At 40.9% G+C, this 27,519-nt stretch overlaps 1 protein-coding gene across 4 annotated transcripts in view; it reads right to left on the bottom strand.

The window, feature by feature from the left end:
• Stim1 (stromal interaction molecule 1) overlaps positions 1 to 27,519 on the bottom strand; it is a 186,811-nt gene that overhangs the window by 80,434 nt on the left and 78,858 nt on the right. For all 4 annotated transcript variants that reach the window (XM_070035138.1, XM_070035139.1, XM_070035135.1 and 1 more), the window contains exon 2: positions 6,805 to 6,935. In XM_070035138.1, the coding sequence (XP_069891239.1) occupies positions 6,805 to 6,935 (131 nt within the window). The remainder of the gene's footprint in view (positions 1 to 6,804; positions 6,936 to 27,519) is intronic.

Below are 27,519 nucleotides of genomic sequence, written 5' to 3'. Positions count from 1 at the left end.
CATGGTTCAAAGCCAGCCCAGCTTACTTCCATTAAACTACCAGAAAAGGCATAAGTGGTGGAGCACTAGACTTAAGCAAAAGCAGCTCAGGGACAACACCCAGGCCAGAGTTCAAGCCCCAGGACTGGCACACATACAGAAAAAAAATGTTCATTCCTTTTTATAGCTGAGTAATTTTTCATATTTTGGTTATCCATTCACAACAGATGAGCATTTGGGTTGGTTCATTTTTTTAAGATTGTGACTAAAGCTGCTATAAATATTCATGGACAAGTTAACATGCTAGCTCTCAAGAAGCTGAGGCAGGAGGATGACAAGCTGGAGGCCAGTATGGGTTACATGAGTTCCATGCCACTGTGGACTTTGGAAGAATAGGTCTAAAAAAAACAAAAAAACAAATATATCAGCCAGGCATGGTGACACATGTCTTTAAACCAAGCTACTCAGGAGTTTTACAGGCTGAGGCCCCCTGGCAGGAAAAAAAATTAGTAAGACCTCTTCTCAACCAATAATGTGGGAAAGGTAGTAGATGCTTGTGGCACCCACGTTCAGAAAAAGTATAGGCAGAAAGATTGTGATTAGAGTCCAGCCCTGAACAAAAATAAAAGCCTCTATAAGAAAAATAACTAACAGCAAAACAAAAAACAAAAACCTGGGGCTTGCTCAAGTGGTAGAGCATCTGTCTAGCAAGGTGAAGACTATGAGTTTGAATCCATGCCCTGCCCCCCTCCAAAAAAAAAAAATCAAGTACAAACTTTAGCATGAATTTAAATGTAAATTCTTCTGTAGGGGTCAATAGCCAGAAGTAGAATTTCTGGCAGCCTGTGGTAAGCTATGCTGAACTATCTCACTTGTCCAGAAAGGCTTTCCTTGTATTTCCATCAGCCGTGTTCTAGGGGATCTTATTGACCAACATTTGGAATTATCCACCTAATTTTTTTTAATTTTAGCCTTTCTGATAAGTGTGCAGTAGTACTGTGTTTTAAATTTTCATTTCCCTGATAACAATATTGAGAACATTTTTATATTCTAATTTCTTGCTCATAATATTTTTCTTAATAAAATATCCTTAAATCTTTCCTCATATTTTAGTCTAATTACTTGTTTTCTATTGTTGTTTGAATATTTTATGCTAAAACTTTTGATATGATTTTTTACAGTATACAATAGTTACACAAGGAAGGTTTCACTGTAACATTATATACATTATTCTGGGAACTTTTATGTCTTTGTGCGCAGGTCCTGGGGCTTGAACTCAGGGCCTGGGCCCTGTCTTTGAGCTTTTGTGTTTGAAGCTATGGCTCTACCTCTTGAGCCACTTCTGACTTTTTGGTGGTTAATTGGATATAAGAATTTTACAGACATTCCTACCTAGGGTAGATAGGAACCCTGATCCTCAGATCTCAGCCTTCTGAATAGCTTAGGATTTTTTTTTTTTTTTTTTTTTTTGCCTTGAGTAAACTGGGGGCTTTTTTTTTCCCTTTCTTGTCAATTGTGGGGCTTGAACTCTGGGCCAGAGCACTGTCCCTCAGCTCTTCAGCTCAAGGCTATCACCCTACCACTGGGCCCAGCACCATTTCTGGTTTTCTGATGGTTTATTGGAGATAAGAGTTTCATGGACTTTCCTGCCCCGCTGGCTTTGAACCATAATCCTCAGATCTCAGCCTCCTGAGTAGCTAGGATTACACGTGTGAGTCACCAGCACCCAGCTAACAGGGAGCTTTTAACAGTACTTTTCTCACTTAATACTAAAAAGGATACCAAGGTAGGAATCATTAACCACTATTTTATCCTGAGAAAACAAAAGAGGAAGCCACTAAACTAACATAATATCACCACTTTTCTGCCTAATTTCAAGGTTTTCTTATCATTTAATCACCTATGATACATAGATCACTAGAACACAGGCCCAACATAAACACAAATCTTTTCTGCTTTGCTCACCAAGGAATCCCAAACCTTCTTAATCAATACCTGGCATATAAATCGGTATTAAAATTTTTTTGTTTAAGCAAGGCATGCCTGAAATACTACTTACTCAAGGAGGCTGAGATTTGAGGATCACAAGCCAACCCATGCAGGCAAGTTTGTGAGACTCTAATTTCAGGCCAAATAGCCTCAAAGTGCAGCTGTGGCTCAAGTGGTAGAGTACTAACTTTGGGTAAAAAAGCTTGCAGTGAGCTCCTAGGCCCTGAGTTCAAGCCCTAGTACGAGCACAAAAAAAAATAAAATAAAATAAAATACCGTATTTGTTTAATGACTGAGTAAATGCTTTCATTTTATATTTACAGTCCAGAAAAGAAAATAACTCCTTTCTCTAAGACTAATCCAATTAAGCAGAGCACTGTATGACCACCTTAGACTATGAAGACAATCTGAGAGTTCCACACCACAGCACACCTTTGACTATGGGCAGTGTTGTCACCACAGATCTGTGAAGAACATAAGTCATAAATGCTCAGACTGCTAACTTGGCAGAACCTCCAGCTAGCTTTGCCAGAAAAGACCAATACCAACAGTGCCAACCTGCTTATCTGATGAACCTACTATATACTGCTTCTGCTCTCCAGAAAAGGTAAAAACAGCATTTGAATAGCCAGACTACCTGACCCTCTCCAACAAATGATTACTATTTTCCACAAAATGTCTAAGTCTCAGTTTAGCTAAGCCTCATTTCACATCTCTTGGTAGATTAAATATAGCAATTAGTCAATAAGAATGAATGAGAGAAGGAAAAAACTGTAAGAAGCAAGCACAATAATCACATTGGACTCTAGGTACTAATATGATAACATATATACTTTGATACAAAGAAAGCTAACACTCGGGTTTACAGTAGTCTGTAAAAAGAAAGACTTCAAAAATGGCTTAAAAGGGGCTGGGAAGGTGACTCAGTGGTAGAGTGCTTGCCTTGCATGCCTGAGGCCCTGGGTTTGATTCCTCAGCACCACATAAGCAAAAAGAAAAAAGCCGGAAGTGGCGCTGTGACTCAAGTGGTAGAGCGCTAGCCTTGAGCTGAAGAGCTGAGGGACAGCGCCCAGGCCCAGAGTTCAGGCCCCACGACTGGACCCAAAAAAAAAAAAAAATGGCTTAAAAAAATTTTTTGTAAGGGGGTGGAGGGAGGCTGGGAAGGGATGGGAAGGGGAAACAAAGGAGGAGGCTACAATGCTTGATAAGAAATGTACTCATTATCTTGCCCATGTAATGTAATTGTAACCCCTCTGTACAGTATTTTCACATTGAAAAATAAATAAAAACTAAAAAAAAAAATTTGTATGTAAGAACTAGGGTTTGAAATCATGGCTTCATAAGTAGTAGGCAGGTGCTCTACCATTTAAGCCACACTTCCAGACATTTTTTCTCTAGTCATTTTTGAAAAAGGGTCTTGATCTGTTCAGGCAGGCCTGGACCACAATCCTCCTGTTTTCATAGCTGAGAATTGACACATGCCACCAATCCAGCTTTTTCTACTGAGTTAGGATATCTCAAACATTTTCACCCAGGCTGACCTGGAACCACAATCTTCTCATAATCTTGGCCTCCTATATGGCTGGAATGACAGGTACATATCACTTCATCTAGCTACTGGTTGGGATAGGGGTCTCAAGAACATTGTCCCCACAGCTGGCAATTCTCCCAATCTACGTTCCCCAAATAGCTAGGATTATAGGTGTAAGTTACTCATTTTTGTGGCCAAAAATGGCAAAAAGTTTTAACATTTAGCCCTCAAGTTCACTGTACTTACCTGGAAAACTTGCCAATATGAGACTGAGTAAATGAGATCTTAATAGAGCGTAACTTTAAATTTAACCCGGTCTGCGGCAAATTTCTACTAAGGTCCTAGGATAATCAACAATGTTTTTAGATGGGTCATAAAATCGCAGGTCTTTGACAGCCAACATAACCAGTTTCTCATAATATCTCACCATTCATTACCTAATATTCTAGGCTCTGAGTTATCTACCCAACTTTCTAGTTAGATCCCAAATGCCAAGGCTGTCTCATGTATGGTTGGATGGAATTCAGCATGTATATTTTACTACTCTCTCCAGGACAGTAGCCTGTGATTGTAAAACCCAGACTAGCAGGCCTTTGCAACCACAAGAGGCCTGGGGTTGCAGCAGAAAGCAGGGGAAGCAACGCAAGGCAGAAGCTATGCTGAAAAAGAACATCTCACCACTGGCTCAAAGGAGAGCAGAATGACAGCTTTTGTGTTATTTCTGAACAGTTTGTGCTGATGAAATTTTTGTTGTGGTAACATTCCTCTAAAAAGAACATTTTCTTCCTTCCCTCATTGACAAAGCAATTCAACAGAATGTGAAAAAAGGAGGAGTGGATGACAAAGATATCCAGGCATTTATAGATCTTGGATTATATCACTTTTTTAACCGTTGTGCTATCCCTTACCATCCTAGGGCAATGCCCGGGAGCAGTGATCAGGATACCTCTAGATTTCACTCCCCATCAAACATAGACAAAACAAATTTTGACCCCCTTTGGAGACCAATGACACTCTTAAATATAACCAGAAGTTCAGATACTTTTTTATTTGTGCCAGTACTGAGGTTTGAACTCAGGGCCATGCACTCTCACTTAAGCTTTTCTACTACTTGAGCCACAGCTCCACTTACAGCTTTTTGCTAGTTAACTGGAGATGAATCTCAGATTTGTCTGCCCAGGCTAGCTTCAAATTGTGATCCTCAAACCTCAGCCTCCTGAGGTGGCTAGGATTACAAAATTCAGATACTTTTATTGTGGTGGTCATTCTTGTTCAAGAACTTATTGACTGTCTCAACAAAAGTTTACATATTTCAACCTGGTTTCCTGGGCTATACTTTAAATATTCTGATGATTTTTCTATCACAGTCTTTCTAACTAAACCAACTCACCATACCATCTCTATACCTTTGTTCACACTGGTTCTTACTCAGCTAAACTTACCCATTTTATTCTATCTCTCTCCTTAAATTCCTCATACATTATATGTTTCATCCTAACAGAAGAATTCCTTCTGCTGACCAGTTAATGGAGTTCTGTTTTCTATTTGCCCATCTTCAATGACAAGTAGCTCAATATTTAATAAAGAAGCTTCTCCCGTAACAAATTGCTCTAAGTATTAAGCAATTTTTTTATTTTAGAAGACTACTATGTGTGCTTATTACTTTCCCCACTTGGATTTGCCCTAAGAATAAAAGAAACAATATAGCAGAACTTAAACAGATGGACTTTGAATTCAGATCTAAACTCACATCCAGCATTTCCTTAAACAAAATGCTTAGTATTGCCAAGATTCCTTTCCCTGGTAATGAAATCAACTTTATAATATGTTAAGAAAACTGGATGACTATATGAAAATGCTTAATACTGTCTGGCCTATGAAGATGTATCTTGTTCCCCAGACACTCCCTCTCTGTCCTCTCCTGGTTGCCAGGAGATAAGCAGCTTTTCTTTGCCATGTGCTCCAGCCATGATGATTCTGACTCACTACAGGCCCAGAAACAATGAAACAACGGAACGTGGCTGAAACTGTTAAAATTATATGCCACAATGATCCCTCCTCCCCTAATTTACTTTTCTCATAAGTTGTTTTTTTCATAAAATAAAAAAACTAACAGTCTCCTTCAGGCTCAACTTTCTTCTCTAGACCATAAAATGTATGAAGACCTAATATATTTGTCTGATATGCTATCTCATCTTTCTACCTAGTACAGTAAATGGCACATACATAATACTTAATAATACTTAACTATGCTGAATGCTCTTGATAACATACTTTCATACTCTTCTTCATTTATGTTACCTCTCTATCTATAGTCCTTGCAATTCTAAATCCTTCTGACAATGTGACATCCAAAACTCAAAGGTACAGCCAGCAAAGGTGAGAGACTAGACTCTTATAATACACAGTATGTCACTGTGAAGATTTGGCATAACTTGGAAGCTTCACCAAATGGCTTATTCATGTTGTGCTTGAAATCATGAAACCTTTCAATCTTTTCACAGAATAACAGAGCTTTACCCATTTAGAGATTACTCTAGTTCCTTTGGTCTATCTGGACCAGTCAAACTAGCTCCTGCAACTATATCTCCAAAGTAAAGTATGAAGCTCCCTTAGGTGGGATTTGTTTTGCTTTTTTTCCCCACATGCCAACATAGGCTGAATAAAGACTGAAACAGCAGGATTACACCACAGATCAGAGAGGTTGGTGTGGTGGCTCATCCCTACAATACCAGCTACTAGGGAGGCAGAGACTGGAAGAATCACAGTTCAAAAGTCAGCAAGACTTCAACTCAAAAAGGAAGGTGGCACACGCTTGTCATCCCAGATATGAAGGAGGTTGTAGAACGCAGTACTGAGGTCTGAAGCTGGTCCCAAGTCCCACATCATCAAAAAAGAAAGTGAAACCCTACTCAAAGGATAACTAAAGCAAAAAAAGGGCTGGGGCTATGGCTCAAGTGATAGAGTGCCTGCCTAGCAAGTATGAGGCCCTGGACTAATAACTGTTTGTTTGTTTTTTTTAACTAAGGAAATTATAGGGAACAGCTCAGGAAAACTCTCTCCCAAATAACATGGTAGTCAGTGTAATGGTACTAGCCAGTAGGCACAGACACAAGCACAAGACTGCAGTCTGCCTGGCTAGCTCTTAAGAGAGCTATTCTGCTGAGAGCCACCTTGACCAGTGGGAATGAGTTCCCAGAGAACAAGCCAGCAGAGCGCATCTTCCCAGGGGGAATACTCTAGGCAGCTTTCAGGGATTGTTACACACATAAAGAGAAGAGAGACAAGGCAAGTAAGAAGTTCACCTCATCACTTTCTTCCACATCCACATCACCATTGGCATCATCATCCATCAGCTTGTGGATGTTGCGGACTGCTTCAAAGCTTAGCTTCTCATCCTCACTGTCACACAGGGGCTTGTCAATCCGGCAAAATTCTGTACAAGAAAAGGGAGATAAAACATTACTCAGAGGAAGGGGGAGGGAAGGAGAGAGGGAAGGATGGAGAAAGAAAGAAAGACAAAGTAAGGTCAGGTTAAAGCTGTGAAGGTTAGCCATGACCTGAAATACCCTCATCAATTTAATGATTTACTTGTCTGCCTGCCAGAGACAACAGTAGGACAGGACAGGTCACATCTCTTGCCATATGTTCAAATTCTTTTCAAAATAAGAAAGGGATATAAATATTACATTGCAAAGTGTGGCATATATGACTCTATAGAAGTATGCTGCTGAATGCTGAAGCTCAAAGATATCAAAAACAAATTGTGCCTAAAGTCAAAGAGCAGAAGATAGTCAGTGAAAGTTAAGGTCTGCTCACCCTCATGCCAGCACTTCATCTTTTTGTTCAGGTGACTTTTGGTTACTTTCACTTTTTGTTTGTTTAAAAAAAAAGATAAAAAGCTGTAATTTTAGTTAAATGGCGAATTATAGTATATATCAAAGAAATACTCTTCTTTGCAGTTCAGAGATTGATTATGTAATACTTTTTATGTCTGATACTGAGCTTGAAGTCAAGGCCTTGAGCAATGGCTCTTACTCAAGGCTGAGGCTCTACCACTTAAGCCACTCCTTCAGTTTGGCTTTTTTTTTCTGGTTTTCAAGACTTTTCTGCCTGGACTCTTTCAAACTATGATTCTCCAGGTCTCAGCCTCCTGAGAAGCTGGGATAACAGGCATGAGCTTACTGGTGCCTGGATCCACAGCACTTAAAGAGAGTTGCATATCTGCACAGTTATGAATTCTGGAAGAATAGGATCAGGATGACAGCGCTATTGAGTTCTGTGAGGAATCTCTTCCTAGACTGCAGAGTCCACCACAGCCTTCCTTCAGGCTCTGTATGAGGAGGGGAGTTGCAGGGCAGGGGGAGGGGGGGGGGAGGAGGAGGAGGAGGAGGAGGAGGTGGTGGTGGTGGCAAAACAAGGAGGAAGAGGCAGAGGAAGGAAGGGAGGGAGGAAGGGAGGGAGGGAGGGAGGGAGGGAGGGAGGGAGGGAAGAAGAAGGGAAGGAAAGAAGGGGGAAGGAAAGGAGGGAGGGAGGGAGGGGAAAGGAAAGGAAAGGAAAGGAAAGGAAAGGAAAGGAAAGGAAAGGAAAGGAAAGGAAAGGAAAGGAAAGGAAAGGAAAGGAAAGGAAAGGAAAGGAAAGGAAAGGAAAGGAAAGGGGAAAGGGAAAGGGAAAGGGAAAGGGAAAGGGAAAGAAAAGGGGAAAGGGGAAAGGGAAAGGGGAAGGGGAAGAAAAGGGGAAAGGGGAAAGGGGAAAGGGGAAAGGGGAAAGGGGAGGGGAGGGGAGGGGAGGGGAGGGGAGGGGAGGGGAGGGGAGGGGAGGGGAGGGAAGGGAAGGGAAGGGGAGGGGAGGGAAGGGAAGGGAAGGGAAGGGAAAGGAAAGGAAAGGAAAGGAAAGGAAAGGAAAGGAAAGGAAAGGAAAGGAAAGGAAAGAAAGGAAAGGGAGGAAGAAGATGAGGAGGAGCTGGTTTCATCTTCTAGAAACCACAAATAATAATGCAGATGAAAATACAAAAACAAGCCAAGGGGCTAGGAAGGTTGCTCAGTGGTAGAGCAATTGCCTTGCATGCATGAGGCCCTCAGCACCACATAAGCAAAAAGAAAAAAGCCGGAAATGGTGCTATGGCTCAAGTGGTAGAGTGCTGGCCTTGAGCTGAAGAGCTGAGGGAAAGCGTCCAGGCCCAGAGTTCAGGCCCCACGACCGGACCCAAAAAAAAAAAAAAACAAGCCAAGTATGGTAGTTCATCCCATAGTCCCAACACTCAGGAGGCTGAGACAGGATCAATGCCAGCCTGAGCTACATAACAAGACCCTGCATCAAAAAAAAAACCCTCAGGGTTGAAGATGTAGCTCAGTGGTAAAGTAGTTGACTTAGTACATACAGGGCCTTCCCTGTATTTTCAGCATGGCCAAAAAAAGAATATAAAATAAAAAAGTAAGATGAATTTGTGTGTATGCAAAAGAAATGTCACTATGTGATAGGTGGGGGTGAAAGAGATGTTAAGGGAGAATGACAGAAGGGGTGACACATTGACATATTGAATTAGAACCCCTTTGTACAACTATTTAAAGATAAATTTTAAAATGAATTTTTTATAAAAAGAAATATCATCAAATTTCTTCTACATTTGTCTTGATAAGTTGCATAGGGGTGAAATGGAGGTTATCTCTTAAATTCATTTGCAAAAGGAGAATAATAAGATGCCACAAAGGATTTTTGTGAGAATTAAGTAAAAGTGAATAGCTGTTCTTAAAACACCTAACACAGAACCTGGTACAAAGTTAACATTCAAAATATTCACAATATTTTTCTTTCCCTTCAGAGAAGCAGTGAACAGTTTGCATCTTCTATTAATGTTAGCCATTTCCCTTGACTATAAAGAAGCAAGTACAGGAAGTTTTTAGTTCAATCAAACTGACATATAGTCTGAATGAGCAGAGTCTTTGCAATATTCTGACAATAAATAGCCTGAATTTTCATATTTAAGTGCTATAACCGGTAATATCACATTGTATTATAATTGTCTGTTCAATGTATCATCACCACCAAACTGTAATTTCCACAAATTAGGTTTGGGCCCGGGGCCCCAGCAGCAAGCGAAAAGCCAAGTTCTTGGTAAATTCTCTATAATTTTTTTAATGACTGCCTAAAATATCAAATCTACAATCATCTATATGATTTTCTAGAGCAAATAAGAGAATAATTCTAGGCAAAAAAGGACAACATAGGCCTATGTTTTTATTTTTAACTTTTGGTCTCAAGATTCCTTTATACACTTGAAAATTTTAATCTCAAAAACTTTTTGGAAGGGCTGGGAAGGTGGCTCAGTGGTAGAGCACTTGCCTTGCATGCCTGAGGCCCTGGGTTCGATTCCTCAGCACCACATAAGCAAAAAGAAAAAAGCCGGAAGTGGCGCTGTGGCTCAAGTGATAGAGCGCTAGCCTTGAGCTGAAGAGCTGAGGGACAGCACCCAGGCCCAGAGTTCAGGCCCCACGACCAGACCCAAAAAAAAAAAAAAAAAAAAAAACCTTTTTGGAAGCTGGGGCGCTGGTGGCTCACTCCTGTAATCCTAGCTACTCAGGAGGCTGAGATCTGAGGGTCATGGTTCAAAAGCCGGCCCAGGAAGGCAAGGCCATGAGCCTCTTATTTCCAATAAACCACTGAGAAAACTGGAAGTGGCACTGTGGCTCAAGTGGTAGAGCGCTTGCCTTGAGCTGAAGAGCTAAGGGACAGCACCAAGGCCCAGAGTTCAAGCCCCATGACTAACAAAAAAACAAAAACAAAAAAACTTTTTGGTAATTTATCATATTAGAAATTAAAAAATTGTTTTTGTGTGGGTTATGGGGGTAATTGCAGGACCTCACACTTGCTAGGCCAGTGTACTACTGTCAAGTCATAGCCCTCCGTTATTTTTTGCATTGGTTGTTTCTGAGATAGGGTCTCACTTCCTGCCCAGGTTTATGACTGGACTATAGTCCCCCAATCTCAGCCTCCCACATAGATAGGATTACAGAGGTGAGCCACCAGAAAAAGCTTAAAACAATTTTATATTTAGTTGTTAATTCATTTTATAACAAGTCTCTAAAAAATTCAGATAAAAATAGTATGTTTATAAAAACAATTATTTCCTGGGGGGAGGGAAATCACAAGAAAAGTGGGATTATTTTATATTTTTGTAAAATCTTTTTAATATGTGGCTTAACAGATGACAGCTATAGTCATCCTCTCACATATTCAATCTGTTGGGTATTGTTTTTATTCAAGATCAAAACACAGATGGGGCAGTTGAAAAGGGGAGACACATTTCAAATAGCCTTTTCAGAAAAGTCTTGTTATTCTTCTTTGACAGGATATCGAAATGTGACAAGGGATCAAGGTTAGGTTAACTAAAGATTAGTTGAGACGTGAAATCTGAAACTATGTACATGAACTTTCTGTGCTTTGTAATATTAAAATCCAATATTAAAATCTTATACTTGGAATGAATCTTTTATATATCAATGTGTTTTTTTATTTTTGCCGGTTGTGGGACCTGAACTCTGGGCCTGGGCACTGTCCCTCAGCTCTCCGGCTCAAGGCTAGCACTCCACCACTTGAGCCACAGCATCATTTCTGGCTTTTTCTGCTTATGTGGTGCTGAGAAATCAAACCCAGGGCCTCATGCATGCAAGGCAAGCACTCTACCACTGAGACACCTTCCTAGCCCATATCAATGGTTGTGTGACATGATGCTCAGGTCATTTGGAAACTACTGGTTCACTGAGTTATGTAAAGCACCCAAATGTTGACACATTTTATTAAGACAATAGAAAAGTAATCATAGTTATTAGTATCACTACAGATTTCACCAGAAAAGCTTTTAATCCAGGGAACTTGTCAAACTCAAAGTAACAGATACAAATCCTCCAAAATTTAATTTGCACTTACAAGACAGAATCTTATCACTGGCCACAAATACTGTCAAGATGTTTTCCTTAAAGCAAAACATTCATTTCATTCACTTTCAAGATGACTGCTAAACATCTAAGTATGAATAACCATAATTTTAAGCTGTTTTTTCAAGTAGAAATTGTGTTCCCTGGAAATTGAAGTGGTTCCATTTATAATCCAATAGCACAAGTGTTTTTCCTTGAGATAACATCAAACTGCTTCATGCAGCAGTGTTGTGTGTACTTCCTATTTCATCACACAGAATATCTAAAGGCATGTACTCATGAGATACAATTTAATATAATAAATAGTTTGTTACTTGTGACATTAGTAAAACAAATGTATTTTTGTCTTCATTCCTATTTCCTGGCATACAACTCTTAAAATCCTTGGCATCTATGAAGTGACAAATGGCATCTCTGTACAGGAATGAAATACTGCTGGTTGGCTGCCCTTGTGACTTTTGGTCCTTTCCCTCTAGCTCCAGGGAAGAATTCAGAGGGGCCAGAAGGACAATCAATCATGTTCATATGATGGAGCCTCCATAAAACCTCCAAAGGGCAGCACCCAGAGCTCTTCCAGAAGACAGCACATGTGAAGTTTCCAAGAGAGTGCACTGGGAAAAGGCTGGAAAGCTGTATGCCTCTTCTCCATATCTTGCCCTATGCATCTCTTTATCTGTATCCTATAAATAACCTGTATAACAAACCAACAAATATATGTGTTTTCCCAAGTTCTATGAGCTATTCTGTGAATTAATCAGGCCCAAGAACAGTTATTGAGGTTTATAGCTGATAGATCATAAGCATAGATAAGAAAACCTGGGAGCCTGGCACTGGTGGCTCACACATGTAATCCTAGCTACTCAGGAGGCTGAGATCTAAGGATCATGGTTCAAAGCCAGCCCAGGCAGGAAAGTCTGTGAGACTCTTATCTCCAATAAACTACTCAGAATAAGCCAGACCTGGCACTGTGGCTCAAATGGTAGAGCATTAACCTTGAGCAAAAACGAAGCTCAAGAACAGCACCCAGGCCCAGAGCTCAAGCCTCAGGAGTAGCACATGCGCGGGAGCATGCGCGGCACACACACGCACGCACACATACACAACCTGGGACATGTGATTGTCATTAAAGTGGTAAGAGGAGGCAGTTTTGAGGAATAAACCTTCAACTTATGAGATATGACACATTCTTCAACGAGATGCTTTTAGAACACAATTATATACATTATATAACACCCAAATTGATGTATGGGGAAAAACCCCAATACATCCACTGTCACAAATGTGGTTGTTGAGTGAAAGCAGGGGAGAGATGAGATTGAGTATTTTCCTCCAAACCATTGTGTTTATTCAAAACTTTTTAAACTGAAAATGTGTAAGAGGTGAAGAATACAATGATCCCTAGGGCACTTTGGTTCTTCTGCTTTCATTTGTATAAGGGATAAACAGTTACACTAACCACTGCTTTTGCAAAGTCAGGACAAAAGTATATAAAGACATAAGCAAATAACGGCTTAATATTCGTTTGGCAGACAAAACTACAAAGTCCAAACCAAGTGTGATACCCCCTACTTGGAATCTCAGGACTTGGGAGGCTGAAGCAAGAAAATAGCAAGTTTGAGGCCAACTTATGCTACATAGTGAAACCTGTCTCAAAAAATAAATAATAGAGCTAAGGAAGAGGTGCCACTATCCAAAAAGAAATGTACTCTTTACCTAACTTATGTAACTGTAACCTTTATAATAACAATTTAAAAATTAAGCAAAAATAAGAAAAACACTCTCACACAGTCCTTTCTCTTATGTCCAAATCTTGCCCAAATTATTACTAGGTGAGGAATTCACTGTTTACTGGTCCATGCTTAAAGCTCTTTGAATATTACTCTGTCATATTAATTCTCATGCTCTGAGATTCAGAAAAGAGCAATAAGCTTAACTCATTGTATTCCCTAGGGTCCAGAATGGTACTACCTCTACTATTACTACTACTGACATCCACCATGTAAAGCATAAAATTGAATCAGTAAAAACTGGTGAACAAATGGACCCTCATATCAGACCTCAAAAAGGGATTTGACTGAGGGCATTATCCCTAGAGAGTCTCTCAAACTTGGCCCAAAACAAAAACTTCACCAGAATGGGGGAAGGCTAGGGTAGGGAAAGGTGGATACAAGTGTTGAGACTGAGAAGAGGAACTGGTTTAAGACCTGGTATTGGCAGGAAAAAGATCTCCAATGAAAGTCAAAATCTCAGCTGAGTACAGTCTCTGAGGTTAGCCACAGAGGACAGAGGGATCAGATCCCTGGGAGATGTCCCTGTCACAGGCCTGTCAGAACATCATGCCCTTATATCCAGGAAGAAACAGCAAGGAGTATGAAATTCAGAAGAGCTTATTTTCTAGACAAAACTGGTACCAGTTTCAATTGCACAAGCAGCACTGACACAAATGAACACAGATTCAAAACTGTGACTTTTGACAAGCTCGCTTCTCTCTCCTTGGGGTCATTTACCAAAATCTAATTCACAGCACCAAACTACATATAAATCTCCGTAGTGAGCAACATGAGGAGATGCGCCTGAGCTTTGACTTTGTCTCTCTTACAATTTTATTTCAACCAGCTTTCTACAACAGTTGTTTGAGGAATTCTGAGAGTATAGTGTCTTCTACCTGGATATGATCTGTTTATTACTTTATTTACTTATTGTCTATCTCCCTCCACTAGAAGTTCCACAGAGCAGGTACTTCTCTGTTCACTTCAGTATCCTCAAGGACCTGTATAAATATCGGACATATTAGCAGGCATTCAGTAGAGAATGTGTTAAATGGAAATGTCTTCACTTTCTATAATGCAAGGCAAGTTTCTTCTTTTTTGGGGAGAGGGGGTCCGGTTGTGGGGCTTGAACTCTGGGCCTGGGCGCTGTCCCTCAGCTCTTCAGCTTAAGGCTAGCACTCTACCACTTGAGCCACAGCACCACTTCCAGCTTTTTTTTTTTCTTTTTGCTTATGTGGTGCTGCAGAATCGAACCCAGGGCCTCATGCATGCAAGGCAAGCACTCTACTACTGAGCCACCTTCCCAGCCCCTCTTCTTTCTACCTGACTTATAAATGTCTGTTTTATTTTGTTTGGATTTGATTTTGTTATTTTCTTTAAGTAGCTGTACAAAGGTGCTACCATTTAACAATGCACTTTATGAAAACAATATATATAAATGTCAAGAGTTTTAAGAATTTAGTTTCATGTGTGGAGATATAACAATGAAATTTCCCCCTATGTAACTGATACACACCAAGCTTTAAAAAAAAAAAATGGCTACCACTTTTCATACTACAATTTCCTAAATGACTTTTCCTCTTCTCATTTTACTTCTTCTCAATTATTACTTAAATTATGAACTCAGATATAGGGAGTACAAGCCTGTTATGTTATCAGGCAGAAAATTATGAGTTCAAGGCTAGCCTGAGCTATACAAGCAAGACCCTGTCTCAAAAAAAGCATGTAAGTCAGGTGCCAGTAGCTCACACCCGTAATCTTAGCTGGTCAGGAGGCTGATATCTAACGATCGTGGTTCAAAGCTAGTCCCTACCCCCCCACACCTCTACCCCACCCCCACCTCACAAGAAAAATCCATGAGATTCTTATCTCCAATTAACCATCAGAAAACCGGAAATAGCACTGTGGCTCAAGTGGTAGAATTTTCACCCTGAGCTGAAAAGCTCAGATACAGCGCCCAGGCCAAGAGTTCAAACCCCAGGACCAACCAAAAAAAAAAAAAAAGGCATGTAACAGCTGGGCACTGGTGGATCATGCATGGAATCCTAGCTACTCAGAAGGCTGAGATGTGAGGACTGAGGTTTGAAGCCAGCCCAAACAGGAAAGTCCATGAGACTCTTATCTCTAATTAGCTGGAAATGGAGCTATGGCTCAAGTGGTAAAATGCTAGCTGAAGGACAGCACCCAAGCTCTGAGTTCAAGCCCCAGAAAAGCCATGTAACTACCACCAAGGAAATAAATTTATTGCCAGTTCCCCTAATTATTTTTCTGATTAATTGCACTTCTGATTCATAGAAACCCATAGACTCCAAGGACCTGCTGAACACTCCCACATGGATGTCTCTCAGGTACCTAAACTCTTGATTTCAGAATCTGGACTCTTTCTCTCTCCCCCAACTTTCCTAACTTGCACAGTTGTTTATGTCAGATATCTTAACATGTCACTCTCCTCCTCCCCAAGTTAAGCAATTACCAGTCCTAGTTCACTACTCCTTAACTATTCCAAATGCTATTCTCTGAACAGTATACCAGTCCTAGAGGAAATATTCTGAAAACTGAAAATGTTTAATCAGCAGGAATGCTAGCCACAGGCAACGCTAGTGACCACCTGTAGAATACCACTCTAGTTACTACCCTTTGTAACTCTTCAAAAAATGTCTCATGGGGCTGGGAAGATGGTTCAGTGGTAGAGCGCTTGCCTTGTATGCATGAGGCCCTGAGTTTGATTCCTCAGTACCACATAAGCAAAAAGAAAACAGCCGGAAGTGGCACTGTGGCTCAAGTGGTAGAGTGCTAGCCTTGAGCTGAAGAGCTGAGGGACAGCACCCAGGCCCAGAGTTCAGGCCCCACAACTGGGCCCAAAAAATAATAATAATAAAAAAAGTCTCATTAGCTGGATACTGGTGGCTCATACCTGCAATCCTAGCTATTCAAAAGGCTGAGACCTGAGAATCACTGTTTGAAGCCAGTCCAAGCAGGAAAGTCTATGAGACTCTTACGTAACTCCAGTAAACTACTCAGCAACAGCCAGAAGTTGTGCTGTGGCTGAAGTGGCAGAGCACTAGTCTTGAGCCAAAGAAGCTCAGGAACAGTGCCCAGCCCCAGAGTTCAAGCCTCACAACCAGCACACACATACACACACAAAGTCTCATTACTCTAAAAATACAAATGTTCTTTCTTCTTTCCTTTCTTCCTTCTTTTTTCTTCCTTCCTTCTCTCTTTTGATCTCTCCTCCTCCCTTCTTCCTTCCTTCCCTTCTTTTTTTTTTTTTTGGCAGTAGTAGAATATGAACTCAAGGCCTCATGCTTGCTTCACATCCATGCTACTATTGAGCCATGCCCCCACCCTTTTTGCTTTATTCTTCTAATTGGGACTCACATTTACACCTGGGCTGGGAGAGGAGAGAAAAGGGGAAAGGGAGAGGGGGGAGAGGAGTTACTAGAGAAGGAATAACTAGCTCCTGGCATACTGCAGGGAGGAGCAAAACAGAAAGATGCTTCTGAAAATGTATATGAAACTTAATCATCTGCTGGAAGAAATCCTCAGCCACTCCCCTTAGGGAGGCACTCAGCCACTTGTTCCACATTTATCTACTACTGCCTCTCAGTACTATTTTCTCCACAGTTTGACCTCAATAGAAGCTACCTTCCAAAGGAAAAGGCTTAATCTCTAAAGCTGGTCACCATCAAGCAAGCCACCACCTCTGTAACTTAGGCATTTGGAGTAGGAATCTTCTAGCTGTTGACTCCCTCTGCCTATTCTTTGGTCTCCCACGGGGCTGCAGTCTCCTGCTGGACAACCTATTTGCCTGCCTTTTTATTTCTATAATCTTTCTGATTGAATTAAAAGTTTCTTACCCCCAGTTCAGTTTTCATATGTTGAAACACCCATTTCAATATTCATTTAACACCTTCAAGTTTTTGCTAAAAACAGAACTAGCTTAACTAGCCAAAGGCAATTGGAAATATACATGCATACATGCATACATGCATGCATGCATACATACATACATACATACATACATACATACATACATGCGAAAGACACTTCTTTGGCCTTCAGAATCCTTTCGGCTCTCACCTTCCAATTACTGAAATATAGGCTGAGTTACAAAAATGCAAATCCTTGAATTCCAACTTTCCTATAAACTGTCTACTCCTAAGGATTAATTTTCTTATCTGAAAAATCAGGAAAGTTCTTGGAAAAACAGTAAAGCCTTCTAATTGTTCACTTCTCAGTCTTCTATTTTCCACTTCACTTGGAAGTCTTATCTTGCCAAGATAGTAGGAGGAGTCTTTGATTTTTCTGGTGTTCCTTGGTGGCTAGTTCAGTACTAGGCAAAACAAACCCTGATCTAGAGACAAGTGAAAGCTGTGAACTGACTTTCAAGGTTTGCTTTCCCAGCTTTGGGATTCCACATGCCACATGTCTTCACACTGTAAAGCAAAACTGCCTATGACAAGAAACAATGGGGCTAAGAAGATGGCTCAGTGGTAGAGCGCTTGCCTTGCATGCATGAGGCCCTGGGTTAGATTCCTCAGCACCACATAAGCAGGAAAACAAAGCTGGAAGTGGTGCTGTGGCTCAAGTGGTAGAGTGCTAGCCTTGAGCTGAAGAGCTGAGGGACAATGCCCACGCCCAGAGTTCAGGCCTATGACTGGACCCAAAAAAAGAAAATTCAAGACAATCCCAGAGGAATTAAATCCGTACACACTTGCTCAAAAAACACCCCAAGCTCTCTGACCTGGTGCCTGACCCAAACATTCTTGTGTCCTAGCCAGCACTCATCAGGCTCTCAGACAGCCAAAATAATAATTATAATCAACACAAGATAGCTTCATGATGGGAAAAGTTTTCTAAAAGTGTTAGCTTAGGTACTCAAGAACTGGCCCAGACAAGGGGACTTTTCATAGTGCCTAAGAGAGATGTCCAACCCATGAGTTGCCCTGCTAAGACTATACTCTTCTGAGTTCATACATGAGGCTGGCTCCAATCATTAGTTCTAATCACCAACCCCTAAAATATAATGACAAATGCCTTGAAGATGTAAACAATGAGGAATCAGGCACACTACTGTGTGGGGTAAAAACAATGTGGATTCCATTTTCCATAGCAACAAGAGGACGGCCTCAAATGTCTTTTAGGCCTGTGGCTGCCTGATTAATCAGAGAACACATTCCTGGACTCCAAATGACACCAGAACTAGGAAAGCGCTTCTTATTATGGTTCTGCTTTCACTAAAATAATAAAAGATAACTGGTCCTCCTGTTCACTTGAGAGAACACAGCCTGAGAAACCTTCTAAACGGAATGATTCTTCTGAGAAGCAGGTGTAGCTTGAGGGTAGCTTTTCCTAGTACTAGAGAAGTGAGTTAAGTGATAGAGTACTTGTCTAGTAAGGCCCTGAGTTCAAACCCTAGTACCCCAAAAAAATAAAAAATAAAAAAATAAATAGTAGCTATCCCTGATTACCTTATTCTGCTGCAGTAGAAAAAAAAATTAAATCTACCCTGTATGGAGACCATCCAGAGCGAAGTGTTATGGAATATCCTTACAGCTCAGGCCTGTCCTCCATCACCCCAAGCCTGGTATGATTTTTTTTTTTCTGGTCATGGGGCCTGAACTCTGGGCCTGGGTGCTATCCCTAGCTCTTCAGCTCAAGGCTAGTGCTCTACCACAGTGCCACTTCTGACTTTTTCTGCTTCTGTTGTGCTGAGGAATTGAACCCAGGGCCTATGCATGCAAAGCAAGCACTCTACCACTGAGCCACCTTCCCAGCCCCGCCTGGTATGATTTCTGAAGGCAAAAGCTATACAGCAAAGCACAACCCAGCCCAGAACAAAGCCGGAACTAACTCTCCTGAACAAACTCCTTTGCAGATTCACCCATGGTGGGGGGGGGGGGGGGCGGGGGCGGGAAACAACTGTATACAAATGTATAATAACTTTATTTAGAACAGCTGAAAACCTGGAATCAGCCCATGTATTTCTCTTTTGTTTTTCGTTTTTGTCAGTCGTGGGGCTTGAACTCTGGGCCTGGGCACTGTCCTTTAGCTCTTCAGTTCAAGGCAAGTGTTCTACCACTTAAGCCACAACAGTACCACTGACAGTTTTCTGGTGATTTATTGGAGATAAGAGTCTCATGGACTTTCCTCCCAGGTTAGCTTTGAGCAGTCCTCAGATCTCAGCCTCTTTAGTAGCTAGGATTATAGGCATGAGTCACCTGAGCCCAACACCAGCCCACATATTTCTTAACCAATGAATGATTAAACTCTGTTACTTATATACAATATAACACTGCTCAAGCAATAAAAGGGAATGAACTTAATGCACACATTTTTGGTGATTTTTCCAAGAAATTATAATGAGCTAACTCCAAAAGGTTCATACTCTGTGCATCAATTTATATAACATTGTTTTGAAAGAACAACTTTTCCAAATGGAAGGCAAAAACAAAAAAGGAATGGAGGGCAGGAAGATTTAGAGACAGAGACAGGGATAGAGGGAGATGAGAGTAGTTCTAAAAGGGCAGGAAGAAGCCTTTGGTGTTAACACACACGTGCACATACACACAGCATGTAAAGCTGAAGAAATCTGAACAAGATAAGGGGACTGTGCCAATGCCAATAAGTTGGTAGTAAAATTATACTATAGAGGTTTTTTTTTAAATGTTAGTATAGAAGAAACTACAGTTTCCCAATACTATTTAAAACTGATGTAAATTTATAATTATTTCAAGGTTCCCAAACTCCTACAACAGTTATTCCTAACATAGCAAAGAACAGAATCCTCTCAATCAAAGGATTCATTCATTCAGGAATTAAACAGATTTAAATTTTACAAAATATATGAATTTTAGTAGAATATACAAGGTAGAGTTGAAGTTTAGAACATATACTGATGAGCCGGGTGCCGATGGCTTACACCTATAATCCTAGCTACTCAGGAGGCTGAGATCTGAGGATCGAGGTTCAAAGCCAGCCCTGGCAGGCAAGTCCATGAGACTCTAATCTCCAATAAACCACCAGAAAACCAGAAGTGGCACTGTGGCTCAAGTGGTAAAGCCCTAGCCTTGAGCTAAAAGGCTCAGGGACAGCACCCAGGCTCAGAGTTCAAGCCCTATGACCAAAAAAAAACAACAAAAAAAAAAAAACAATGATGGTTTAGAAGATAAATCTGAGAGACACTAGAACAGAGGCAGGGAAATCAGCAGCAACAGCAGCAGCAACAACAACAACAACAATAACAACCATAATAATAATAATTGTCCTTTTAGCATCTACTTGATTTTTTTTAATTTTTTAAATTTTTTAAATTTTTTTCTTTTTTTTTAATTGTGAAAATACAGAACAGAGGGGTTACAATTACATGGGCAAGATAATGAGTACATTTCTTATCAAGCATTGTTGCCTCCTCCTTTGTTTCCCCTTCCCATCCTTCCCATCTCCCACCCACCCCCACCCCCAGCCAAAGTTGTAAAGTTCGTTTTCCGACATAATGACTTGTACATCTCATTGTTGCAATGGGTCCACCTGTATCCCTATTAAATGATTAGTTTTTTCCCTTCCCCTCCACAAATTATACCAACATCAAATACAGTGAAAGCAGGGGCTATACCGCAGGGGAGGGACATACAAAGCAACAAAGGATTCATCTTATAAATATGTTTGAATTTTTTCCTGGCCCTGGGGCTTGAACTCTGGACTTGGGTGCTATCTTGAGCAACTTTTTGCTCAAGGCTAGCTCTGTCAGAGAGTCACTTCTGTGATTAATTGAAGATCTGAGTCTCACAGACTTTCTTGCCTGGGCTGGCTTTGAACCACGATCCTCAGATCTCAGCCTCCGGAGTAGCTAGAATTACAGGCGTAAGCCAACAGCACCTAGCTCCTTGCAAATTATTAAGGAAATAATAAGGATTCCCTCAAGGGCCCCTTTCAGATGAGATCAGGCAGATTTAGGGCAGTATGGCCATAGACAAGATCCCTTTCCAAAGGCTTCAAATCTTCAAGGTTGGAATTGGAAACCCTTGGTCTATAATATAATGGGTATTGTGTAGCAAAACATACAAGGCTTATTGGAAAGAAAAAGTCTTTTTACATCCCACCTGGCCTTGAACTAGTGATGCATCTGTTACCAGTGAGCTTGGATTTTATATTTTTTTGGGTCCTGTCGTGGGGCCTGAACTCTGGGCCTGGGCGCTGTCCCTCAGCTCTTCAGCTCAAGACTAGTGCTCTGCCACTTGAGCCACAGTACCACTTTTTTTTTCTTTTTGCTTATGTGGTGCTGAGGAATCGAACCCAGGACCTCATGCATGCAAGGCAAGTGTTCTACTACTGAGCCACCCTCCCAGCCCTGTGCTTGGATTTTATAAATTAACCACTCAAGATTTTTCTAACTCCTCTAGCCCTAGGAGCTCCTCTTTTGTGCTCTTATAGCTTTTGTGCTTCTCTCTATGACATCTAGCCCAATTATTTAAACTCTCTGTTTCTGTTTCTATCTGTAAAATAAAGAGAAAATGGTACACAACCTGTAGGTTGTGGAAATTAAAGAAGTTAATACACAGAGTACTTCAGATAGGAGTGAAGCATATAGTAAACACTATTACCATGATATTTTTGTTATAACTGTCCATCTAACCACTACAAGACCAAAGCAAGAACTAGTATTTGACTTCATCGTTAGCCTGACATATAGTGGATGGCAAATACCTCAGGATTTAAGGTTGGGGTAGAGTGATAGAAGGCTAAGTCATTGGTAGAACTTGAGATTTGGAGCCATAATACTGTTGCTAAGAGCAGGAGTTAAGTATAAGTTGGACTAGGAATAAGATAAACATCTTTGGAACATGAGCACAATCACACACTCAAAAAAACTCTATTATACATTTAAAACTTCAATAATATATAAGCACAACTGAGAACTGCTAAATTATTATTATATACACTAGCTCAAAATATTCCCAATTATTATGTAGGGTCCATTTGATTCATCATTATAATTTGTTAATATGGAACCCAAACAGTTACTTAACCTTTGGAGGCATTGTTTTTCCATCTACAAAATAAATACAATACTACTATATTCAATATTTAAGATTATGCAAGTAAATCACATTGTCCACTGATTAAAGTAAAACTAATTTGTTCTTAATAAAATCAGGCTTTTCCCCTAAGATTTTTTTCTCTTAAAATAAAATGGGGGAGCTGGGAAAGTGGCTCAGTGGTAGAGTGCTTACCTTGCATGCATGAGGCCCTGGGTTCGGTTCCTCAGCAGCACATAAGCAGAAAAAGCTGGAAGTGGTGCTGTGGCTCAAGTGGTACAGCACTAGCCTTGAGCTGAAGAGCTGAGGGACAGGCCCCAGGCCCATGACTGATGAAGAAAGAAAGAAAGAGAGAGAGAAAGGGAGAGAGGGGGAAGAGAGAGAGGGAGAGAGAGAGTAAGGGAAGAAGGAAGGAAGGAAGAAGGAAGGAAAGGAAGGAAGAAAAGAAGGATGAAAAAAAAAAGGAAAAGTCCCTTGGAAAACCATCTACATGAAGGAGGGGGGATGGAGGGAGGGAAGAAGCAGGGGAGGAAGACAGAAAGAGAGAAAGAGAACAAAATACCAAAGCCTGAGGAAGGGTAGAAGGTTGCCTAGAATTATTTCTTTTAGCTCCTCATGTTTAAGACTTGCTGGCCCTTCAAAGCCCAGCTTGAAAAATAAAACAGAAACAAAGAACTATTGTCGTTAGGAAACCGTTAAGCACTGGAGGCTCTCTGAGACCCCTCTGAGATCAGACTGCTGAGCCTAGGCTACACTTCCCATGCTGCAAAGGCTCTTCAAACCATAAGGAACTCTGTCTCCAGCTGGCCTATTCAATCTTCTGGAGCTGGACTTGAGAGACTCTTTAGTTTCTCGCAAGAACAGAAATAAGTACATTATAATGTCTGAGGAAGGAAAGGAAGATGAACATGTTAGGAATTGTGTGGAATACTTCCACATAAGTTATTCCTTTTACAATTTTGTGAAACTAGTGCTTTTATTATCCCCAATGTGTGGAAACAGGCCCAATATACTAAATTGCTGTCCAAGGTCATATAGATATTGAAAGCAGGGCTAGAACTGTCTCCAAAGTCTGGATTAGAATAAAAGTATGCCAGGCACGAGTGGCTCAAGTTTTGAAGCCAGCCCAGTCAGGAAGTCCAACAGACTCATCTCCAACTAACTACTAGAAAACCTGAAGTAGCAAGGTGGCTCAACGTGGTAGAGCACTACCCTTGAGCAAAAGGAGCTCATAGAAAGTGCCCAAGCCCTGAACTTAAGCCCCCTAACCAAAAAAAAAAAAAAAAAAAGCAAAGAAGCTCCTTTCCAAGGTAGAGTGTATGGAAAAAACAGGTTAAATAAAAAGCCCTCAAGGGAGAATAGAAGGTAGGCAGATAGTCACATCCTTCAACACTGGAGTCATAAAATCTCACTAGCTAATCTTTCTGGCTTTTCAAATGAGGAAACTGAACTGTAGGAGAGGTAGTCATTTGCCTGTGGCCACACATCACAATAGAGACTGATACCTTCCCTCCTGCTTCTTGTTTTTGCCTTCTGCCTTCTGCCTTCTGCCTCCTGCCCCCTGCTTCCTGCCTCCTGCCTCCCAAGTTGGCACCCATTTTGGCCTACCCTGTACCAGGCTGTGGAGTAAGTACTAGAATACAACCTGTCAGGCCTGTCACTAAGCTCAAAACTCAAAGGCTGTAAACACAGGAAATGGGCTGGGATGAGGTTCAGCAGGAGCAGCAACCTTTGCCAAGTTAGAAGTGTTCAAGGGTTTCCTGTTCACAACTGTTAACCGTCACAGAAACTCTCCAGAAAGCAATTCAAGACAGAAAAAAAAATTAAAAAGGAAAAAACATTCAGGTCTAGGTAGGACTTTATAATTTATTCAGGCCAATTTACTTGTTTTATATATAAGAAAAATGAGGACCACCCCCCCCGAAAAAAGAGAAATAGTTTGTTAAAAATTAAACACAAGATGTAAGGACTCTTAGGAACCACTTACTTGGTTCAAATCCTTAATTTTTAATGATGAAAAGCCTGAAACACAGAGAAGACAAGAGCCTCACCCAAGGCCACACAGTCAGATACTGGCAGAACTCAAGTCTTCTACCTCACAGGCCAGTATGCCTCCCCTGGGTAGGGAGAAGCAGATAAAGTGATGTGGTGTTATTTCGGTCCTGGAAAAAATTCAGGTCAGGAAACTCAGTATAAGCAGGATATGCTAATGGTTAATGAAGAATGACAAGAACTAAACAGAGCCTGTTTAAAAGAGCCAAAATAAAACTGCTTCTGGTTGCTTAAGACACTTGGAAAACTGAGAGGTAAAGAAATATTCTGGCTATTTTAGGAACTAAGAGTTCAAGGAAGAATAAGAGGCAGTCAGACAGCAAAAGCCAGAATGGTGGTGCATGCCTACAATCCTCAGAAGGCTGAGGCAGTAGGTTCATGAGTTCAAGGCCAGTCTAGGCTACACAGTGAGACCTGTCTTAAAAAAGAAAAAAGGGGGCAAGGAAGAAAAGGCTAGAAATGCTAAAGATAATCTTGAGGTACCTCTTCTTTCCTCTCTCCTAAGCCAAGTATACAAAAAATAGCAGCTCACACACACACAAGCATGCCTGGGTTGAACAGCCCACTATGGGAGTAACACAGTACCTAGCAAATGACTGGGCCCCACACGTCATACCTGGCAGGTGGGGAAAGGAATGATATTTACATACCATCTGGCATTTCATCTGTGTTTGATGCTCACTCCAGCCTCGTAAGACAAGGATTATGATTCCCATTCAAGAGATAAACTAAACTACAGCTTAGAGAAGACAAGTCTCTTGCTCATCGTCATAAAATTTGTACTGTATACAGCAGATCTATTATTCCAATGTATATATTTTTATTCAAGAAATTCTTATCAAGTGCCTGCTATACCAACTCTGTGATAAGTATGATAATGAAATAAACATAGTCCCTGGGGAAGAGCACTGGTTGCTCACACCTGTAATCCTGGCCACTTAGGGTGCTTTAACAGAAATGTTTTCAACCCATAGCTGGTACAGGTAGTACTGGCATTTAAACTAGAGTCTTGCACTTGAGTCATGCCCCTAGTCCTTTTTATAAGAAGGAGGGAACTTTAAGTGTTTTGTTTTGTTTTAGATAAGTTCTTGTAGTTTGGGCTGTAGGCCTTTTTGCCTAGGCCATTCTGGACCACAATCCTATTTATACATCCATGTAACTGGTGTTACAGCATGAGCCACCATGCATTGTTTCTTAGTTAAGATGGGAATCTTGCTAATTTTTGTCTTGCTAACCTTGAACCATGAACCTCTTATAAGCATGGGTGTCTCCACACCCAGCCAGAACATATTCTTTTTTATTATAATTTTTATTAGTATACACTAAAATGACAGAAAAGTTAAACAGGCTCTGTTGGGAAGCAAAACATAGTGGAAGGGGTGAATGGAGACAGTGAATGAGAGTAAATAAGATCAATGATCTTCCAAGAACAGAGTCCAATGATTTTCTCCTCCAAGGACAGGAAGGTTCTGGTAATGATGGCAACCAGAGGTACAACACTCCTTTACTATACCTTCACTTGTTATGCAGAGCTTTCTCATCCAACATCTCACCAATCCTCACTACAGACCATGAAGTCAAACAAGGCAAAGACTGCTGATCACACTTGACACAGAAAAAAAATAAATCCCACAGAGCAGCAGTGTTTGTGGTGGTACAGCTAAGTTAGTGACAAAAAACATTCTCTTGGGCTTCTGCCTTTTGTATGAGTTCACAGCAAGGAAGTCTAAAACATGGTTTAAATTTTTTAAATAATGATGCTGAGGAAAAGCTTGACTCTAGCTTTCTCTGACCATTCTCTTCACTTTACCATCATTCCCTTCCCCACCCCTCTCTGCTCCCACCAAAGTTCTGCCTACTTAAATAGACAGAGGTTCCCTCCCTTGGTGTGTCTCCAGAGGTCAGTGATTCAATCAGTGAGTTAATCAGCCCACAAAACCCTGGCTGCCATTCTAAGCCACGTCCTCAGGGAAACATTCTCCTCTGTCAGCTCATCCACAGCATACAAATCAATTAAAGAAAAGAGAAGAACGCTAAAAAAGGAAAGGCTAGGGCTAACACCCGGTGAGAAGAGAACATTTCATACTATCTTAAGCCTGTACAGAAGATGGAATTTGGCCCCAGCTTTATTTCTATCCACCAAATCAACTGAGCTGAGATTTTAAGCTCCAAACAAGAAAAGAGAGTGCTGAAAATCCAACACTAACTTATAGTCTTCATTATTAATATTTGTTCTATATAAAGCCTTTGTTTTGTTAGGTTCTAGAGTCACCCAACTTCATTGCCTTAAAAAAAACTTGACCTAGCCGGGCGCCAGTGGCTCATATTTGTAATCCTAGCTACTCAGGAGGCTGAGATCTGAGGATCTGGTTTAAAGCCAGCCCAGGCAAGGAAAGTCCATGAGACTCTTATCTCCAATAAACTACCAGAAAACTGGACATGGTGCTGTGGCTCAAGTGGTACAGCACTTGCCTTGAGCTGAATTGCTGAGGGACAGCATCCAGGCCCTGAGTTCAAGCCCCATGATCAAAAAAAACCCTAAAACTTACCTAAGTTAGGATCCAGTGGTTCATGCCTATAACCCTAGCTGCCAAGGAAGCTAGATCCAATAACTAAGGTTCAAAGTCAGCCAAGGTGCTAGCTTTGAATGAAAAAGCAAGTGAGAGCAACAGACCCTAGGTAATGCCATGCTTTGAGTAACTCATTTGCTTCTATTACCTATGTGAACTGTGTGTACAGAAGTGACAATTTGCTTTTTCTCAAGTCAGTGATAATGCCTATATACAGAGAGAAAGAATGAATGGAAAGTTGTATTACTATTTGTTCCTTACTATACTTCCCCATCTATTCCAGAAAAAGTTTTGTCTTTTGTTTTAGAAATCTGAATTCATGCTGGAGGCATGACTCAGCCTAGGATCTGCCTAGGAAGCACAAAGCCTTCAGTTCAAATCTCAGTAGTGCCAAAAAGGAAAAAAGAAAGGAAAAAGAAAAAATAATCAGAATTACTATATAGCTTTTTGGGGGGAAAATGCTTAATAGTGAATAACTTTTGTGTGTGTGTGTCAGTCATGGGGCTTGAACTCTGGGCCTGAGCGCTGTCTCTCAGCTCTTCAACTCAAGGCTAGTGCTCTACCACTTGAGCCACAGCACCACTTCCAGTTTTCTGGTGGTTTATTGGAGATAAGAGTTTCAAGAACTTTCCTGCCTGGGCTAGCTTTGAACCATGA

Source organism: Dipodomys merriami, unplaced genomic scaffold (genome assembly GCF_024711535.1).
Source record: "Dipodomys merriami isolate MVZ:Mamm:240054 unplaced genomic scaffold, mDipMer1.0.p SCAF_25, whole genome shotgun sequence".
Taxonomy (NCBI): domain Eukaryota; kingdom Metazoa; phylum Chordata; class Mammalia; order Rodentia; family Heteromyidae; genus Dipodomys; species Dipodomys merriami.
The sequence above is the reverse complement of the archived record's forward strand: the minus strand, read 5'-3'. Positions and strand labels throughout refer to the sequence as shown.